Here is a 7,029-nt window from a genome sequence, read left to right as displayed (position 1 = left end):
TTTGTATTTTTTTCCTTGTATAGTTATAGACTTAAAGATTTTCTTTAGAAATAAATAACTACGTGCATTGCATTGTGTCTTTATGTTTTCAGAATACAGCCGGTTTAACATCTTACGACTTTGCATGTGTGTTTTGGGACTACGCTCACAGAGACTGGAGAACAGAGGGCTGCGTCAAAATACAAGATCCCAGTGGAGTGCAGTGTGAATGTAACCACACCACCAACTTTGCAGTTCTTGTGGTTAGTTTATCATACATATTTTAAGCTAGTGAGCTGCCTAGATGCCAAAATGGAACATAATTTCCTATAGAAACTCTCTATATATGCAGTAAATAATTTTCCTTTCGTGAAGGACACAGGAGACACGATTCATAACTGATTTCAAGAGAATCTGCCGTTATCATGATGCTAAGCTAACTTCATTTGTTATGTCAGCTAACCTAATGTAGTAGTTAGTAAAAATACACAGAGCACTTTAATGTTTGGTGAATGTAGGTGCACAGCAAAAAATCCAGAGTGAAATCAACTCTGCTGGGAGTACATGTGAGACCACACTCAAGAGTGTGAAAGTGTTAAAATAGGAGTGTTAAATTAACACTGAAGCGGAGTTAAAGTTAATGAGATAATTAAGTGATTAACTGAGTGATGATTGACCATTATTGACAAAACCTGATGTTAACAAGCAGAATCAACAAAGACAAAAATCACAATTTTTAATGTCACCATTATAGTGGTCAGTGTTTGCTTTAGTTGGGCTCTTGACCCTTACGTTTTTAAAATTCGATTTGGTTTGGCTGTTGTAATGGAGTTATAAAACAGACGGGCAAACAAAAAATATTGGTTTTCCTGAATCACTGAGTTAAACTTTCATTGTTGATTATTACGGCCGAATGATTCTTCAACATAGGATTGCCGGCATTTTAAATACAATCTGTGGAATTTCTTAAAAGTTGTTTGTTCAAAAATCTTTTAAAAGAGTCTTTCATTTTGCTCTTCAAAAACAAACATCAACAATCAACCTGTGAACCTCAACGACGGTGACAATCAAAAAAGCATGTTGCAGGAGACTTGTGTTGCAGTGCATCATGGGAGCCATGGATGAATTTTGATAGGTGGCACCCAGAATGCACTGCAACACAAGTCTCTTTTTTGATTGTCACCGTCGTTGAGGTTCACAGGTTGATTTTTGATGTTTGCATGTCTAAATGAAAGACTCTTTTGAAAGATTTTTGAACAAACAACTTTTAAGAAATTCCACAGATTGTATTTAAAATTCCGGCAATCCTATGCTGAAGAATCATTCGGCCGCAATAATCAACAATGAAAGTTTAACTCAGAGATTCAGGAAAACCAATATTTTTGTTTTATAACTCCATTACAACAGCCAAACAAAATCTGACTTTTAAATGTTAAGGGTCAAGAGCCCAACTAAAGCAAACACTGACCACTATAATGGTGACATTAAAATAGTGATTTTTGTCATTGTTGATTCTGCTCGTTAACATCAGGTCTCGTCAATAATAGTCAATCATCACTCAATTAATCACTTAATTATCTCATTAACTTTAACTCTGATTCAGTGTTAATTTAACACTCCTATTTTAACACTTTCACACTCTTGAGTGTGGTCTCACATGTACTCCCAGCAGAATTAATTTCACTCTGGATTTTTTGCTGTGTGAACTGTATATATTTATTATCGAGATGTCTCTCTCTTTGTAGAGCTTTAGAGCAGACTACACTTATTCTGAAGCTTTAAACTGGATCAGCATTGTGGGATGCAGTCTGTCTATTGTGGGTTTGGTCCTCACCACAGTTTATCAAATTAAGACCAGGTAAATGCACTGGATACATTTAAGAATAAATGGTCCTTTACTGTACTGTACCATGGTAAAATAATTATGTCATTGTACAGTATACTTTGATTTAGGGCTGCACAATTAATCAAATTTCTAATCGTAATTACAATTATGGATGCCACAATTACATAATTGTTCAAAGCAGCAATTAATCGTTAATCCACTTATGGTATTCTGCATGCTTAAGATGTGTGTGTGTGTTTTTTCTTTTCTTTCATTGTTTTCATTTAGTTTTAGTATAACATTATAATATCATGCATATTTTTACTTTTTTATTTAAAGAAGAACCCAATCCAATGTATAGTTGACATTTGAGGATTAATACTGTAGAAAAGCAATAAAAGTTTATTTTCATATATAAATATGGCATGCAGTTCCTTTAAACAGTGGTATAACGCTATTCAAAACATCATTTAATACAAATTGTGATCATTTTAATTAATAATCGCAATTACAATTTCAAGGGAATAATCGACAATTATGATTTTTGTTCATAATTGTGCAGCCCTACTTTGATTTCATACTATTGAATGATCAATATTTATATATTGCAATATTTAAAGTTCTTTCATCTACTTCAAAGAATACAATGGTATAACCATGCTACGCTGAGGAAAATAAGCCTTTCTTCAGTATTTTTTTGTCTTATTTTCCAGTAAAAATATTGAAACATTCTTAATCACAGTAAATGTATTTAGAAACAAACTTGCTAATTTGTTTACATAGTATATATTGAAATAATTCTAGCAATTTTTGTGATATGTGTGCTTAAAAACATATTTTGCCAATAGTGTAAGATAAAATTAAATAATAAAATTCAAATACATTCTTTATTTTTATTTTATTTTATTTTATTTTATTTTATTTTATTTTATTTTATTTTATTTTATTTTATTATTTTTTTAATTTAATTTAATTTAATTAAGGGATATCCAATATATTGCAACGATATTTATATTAGATCATTTAACATTCATTATTTAAAAATACTATTTCACAACACTGTTAAGTTTAATCATTAGCAAATCAGTCAATGTTAATTTTAGTGTTTTATTTTTTAATTTATTTGGTATAGAATTTTATAATTGTTCATGTGTCGGTTATTCACCATAAAAAGAAAATAATTATCAGTATACTGGCCAGAATTTATTGTCTTGCATCTTTAATATTTTAATGGAAAACAAGACAAAAATACTGATCTTTTTTCTTTTCTTTTTTTGCAACATTTATTGTAGATTGTGTATTTCTATTGTATTATGTCCACCAAACTAATAGTAATACTATAGAACTGGTTCATGGAAAAGTCAAAATTACAGTGTATTTATTTCATTTTTTATTAATCCTCTTGATCTTTTTTTTTTCATAAACTCTACAGGAAACAGAGAGGAGTCAACTCCACTATGCTCTTGGTGAACATCTGTTTGTGCATGACCACCTATTACCTGCTCTTCATTTTTGGGATCAACAACCCGGTCAAGAGCTCAAAGGCATCAGTTTCAGAGCAGAATGTTATTCCTTCTTCAGATTTGCAGGAGATAGTCGATCAGGGTCCTTGTACAGCAATCACAGCTCTGTTGCAGTACTTCCTGCTGGCCACGTTTGCCTGGAACATCCTGTATGCGGCTCATGTGTTTTTCCTCATTAGAAATGCCCTCAACGGTCCGCCCCGAGCTTTCCGCACCATCGCCATGATACTCGGCTGGGGTACATTTTATCACACTGATATTAAAAGTCAGGACAGTTTGATTCTGTTTGCATACCTTGTAAATAAAGAATATATGGTATTAAATAGTTTATAATAAATAAATAAATACTGACCAACAATTACAACATACAACAGTATTAAAATAAAAAAACTATACAATATATATAAAATACAACAAAAACAACAGTAAATATACGATCATTTTAAATGCTATATGGGAATTTAGGCTTCACAACATTATAAAGTACAGTATGGAAATGGATATTCTTTTTGAGATTAGCTGAAGATGGCATTTAACCATTATTAATGTATTGTTATTATTAAAGATTAACTTTAAGTGAGCAAAAGTAGCCTAATCTCAAGATATAAAATGAGAAAGGAGCATGAGGATAATCATATAATTTATAATAATCATTCTGAAAAATCACATTCAAATATAATATGTCTAGGTCTGCCTGCTGTTATTGTCGGCATCTCACTGTCCACCACCTACAGCTTTAGGAACCCTTTAGGTTATCGACAAGAGGAGTTGTAAGTTAAAAATCACTTTTATCGCTTTATCCACCTTATATTTCACCGCGGAAGTAAGCTGTTTCCTGTAAATGTGTGAGACTTCCACTTCGTTAGCTGCTAGAGTTAAATAACTAGAAGAATAACATTCAGAAAATGGGAAAAACTCTTCCCAGATAGCACATGTACTTCAGCAAGATGTCTGTTAAAGATCTTTAAAGCATCTGCTGTGTACAAAAATCTGATAGACATCTTTAAGATGTCAGTTTTACATACATTCTAAATCATAAACATCTTAAAGGCATCTTCTAAATGTCTATTTGACATCTCATAAGAAACAACCATCAAACACACTACAAAAATAACAAATAACACATAAAAAATACAAACATCAAATGTAAATGTAGACCTCAAATGTCACAAACCCAAAAAACATATGCAAACCAAAAACATTTGCACATCAGTTTGAAACATCAAGCAGCATAACGGACTGTTTTTGTACTTTTAAACTAACTGTTTTTGACACCGGAAGCTTGCACATTAAGGTTACAACCCAGATAGCACATGCACATCTACAAGATGTCTGTTAAAGATCTTTAAAGCATCCGCTGTGTATAAACATCTGATAGAAGTCTTTAAGATCTCAGTTTTACATTCATTCTAAATCATAAACATCTTAAAGACAACTTCTAAATGTCTATTTGTCATCTGATAGGAAACGTCCTATAGACGTATTGCAGATGAGCAAATATTCTAAAAAATATGTCTTGCAGATGTAAATGCAGACGTCAAATAGACTCTGTGATGTACATGTGCTATCAAGGAAGCAATGTGGATATCCCACAAAAAATATATAGCATTTTTTTGTACTATTGGGTGCTAACAAAATATTTTTAATGTAGAACATTATTTACATGTTCCCCAGTTTTTCTCGGTCTTTATTTCTCTTCTTATTGTTGTAGTAAGATCTAACAGTATTTTTTTTTTTTTTTTTTTATAAAAGGCAAGTTGAAGATCAAATCTAATCTAAGATCTAACAGTATTTTTTTTTTTTTTTTTTTTTTTTATAAATCTAAACTCTCCCACAAGAAAGGCATAGGAGAACAACACAGGAGTAACGGGACAAACCAGCCCCAAACATAGACAAGATCCTTAGCAAAGCAGGTGTATAAGGAAGACAGTTAAAATAATAGTTCACAATAAAATGAAAAACTTGTCATCATTTACTCACCCTCATGCTGTTCCAAACCTGTATGTGTTTCTTTGTTCTGTTGAACACAAAAGAAGATATTTTGAAGAAGGTTGATAACCAAACAGTTACTGGTAGCCATTGATTTATTTATTTTTATTTTATTTTTATTTTTTTAGAGTGTAGAAAACCAGGAACAAGGAACTCAGAACAAGATGAAAGTAATCAATATATAAAAGACCATGAACAAACATGACTCCTGTAAATCTTAAATTGCAGCTGTAAACTAAACATAAAAATCATAAAATCATAAAAAAAAAAAAAAAGATATGCAGGGATTGGACAAAATAATGTGAACACATGGAAAATAAGCAATAGTTTATCATTAGGGTGTTTTACCACTTTTTACCACATTTGACTTTAGAACAGATTTCAACCTTCTTAGAATAGATTCATACAACTTCTGAATAGTTTCCACTTGAATGTTGTCTACACAATAAAAGCATCTACCAGTTGCTTTAGCAAAATTCTCTGTAAAACAGTCCACAGTGGTTTGATAATATTAAAGCTAGGTGATATGTCTGGCCAGGGCAGATGTTGAAGTTCATCTTGGTGCTCCAACTGTCCAGGTTTTATGATCATGACACCCTTTCAGCATTTTAGCACTGTGATTAAAGTTTTAGCAGTTGCAGATCTTATATGGATGTTGGCTTTGTTAGGTTCCCTTTCAAGGGAACTTCGAACTGCATCCTCTAGGGGTCGCTATGGGGAACACCTTGTCATGACCCTTTGTCTGAAGCATACATTGAAAAAACACCAACGAGTTGGCCGGCGACAGCCCCTGATGTCACTACCGGCGTGACTATGGATAAATAGAACACGTCATACTCTTCTTCGTCTTCACTGAATGTTTTGTTTGAAGTGTGCATCTGAACAAACACGGTAAGAGCGATCTTTCCCTGTTTATCATGGCGACCACTAGCAAGGCATTTAGACAGTGTGTGCATCCATGTCTGCGTTGTTTGACACCCGATGACACACACAGTCTTTGTGTCGTTTGTTTGGGTGAAGAGCACGCACACGATGTCCTTGAGGGGGCAATCTGCGTGCATTTTGAGCATTTTTTTTAATGAAAAAGCTCCGCTCTCGTTTGTCTCTATTTTTGAGGAAAGAGGGGCAGCCATCTGCTTCCTGCGGTTCAGGACCCGCCGCTGCTGAGGCAAGGAGTAGTGTGAGCTCGTGGGGATCACAGGTGGATCTCGCTGAGGAGTTTAGAGAGGGACTTTCCCTTTCACGCTCATTGGCTGCAGACGAGAGTGAACTTCAGGAGGAGGATGTTTTATCTTTAACACTTTCTGATACTGAAGTTAGTGCTCTGCTGGGTTCTACCCAGGAAGAGCAGGAGATGTCTGAGGGTGGCGAAGAAGCTGAGGCTGAGCCTTCTCAATCCTCCTGCCCTGCGTATGAAGAGCTGTTGGAGGTTATGGATCGCGCCACGGCAAAGTTGGACTTGCCATGGAAGCCTGCCAGCAAGGTGACGCCTCAAGGTCGACTCGACGAGCATTATCTTTCTGATCATAGCCCTCCAGCTCAGGTGAGCCTTCCATTTTTGCCTGATCTCCGTGCAGAGGTTCGAAAAGGAATGGAAGAGGCCATTTTCTTCTCGCATCCATCAGTTTCAGCATACGAGTTATACCAACATCGAGGCGATGCGCGAAAGTGGCTATGAGAGGATGCCCCCTGTAGAAGATCTCTCTGTGGGGG

General features: G+C 34.4%; 1 protein-coding gene across 1 annotated transcript; it reads left to right on the top strand.

Moving 5' to 3' along the window:
- Positions 1-1,634: 1,634 nt before the first annotated feature.
- LOC122135042 (adhesion G-protein coupled receptor G7-like) lies at positions 1,635-4,116 on the top strand. The gene is made up of 3 exons (XM_042712492.1): positions 1,635-1,837; positions 3,237-3,565; positions 4,016-4,116. Exons 2-3 carry the CDS (start codon positions 3,262-3,264, stop codon positions 4,099-4,101), a joined length of 390 nt encoding a protein of 129 aa, XP_042568426.1. The 5' UTR covers positions 1,635-1,837; positions 3,237-3,261; the 3' UTR covers positions 4,102-4,116.
- Positions 4,117-7,029: the final 2,913 nt, after the last annotated feature.

Source organism: Cyprinus carpio, chromosome A22 (genome assembly GCF_018340385.1).
Source record: "Cyprinus carpio isolate SPL01 chromosome A22, ASM1834038v1, whole genome shotgun sequence".
NCBI lineage: Eukaryota > Metazoa > Chordata > Actinopteri > Cypriniformes > Cyprinidae > Cyprinus > Cyprinus carpio.
Note: the sequence above shows the minus strand (reverse complement) of the source record. Positions and strands in the feature narration are given on the sequence as shown.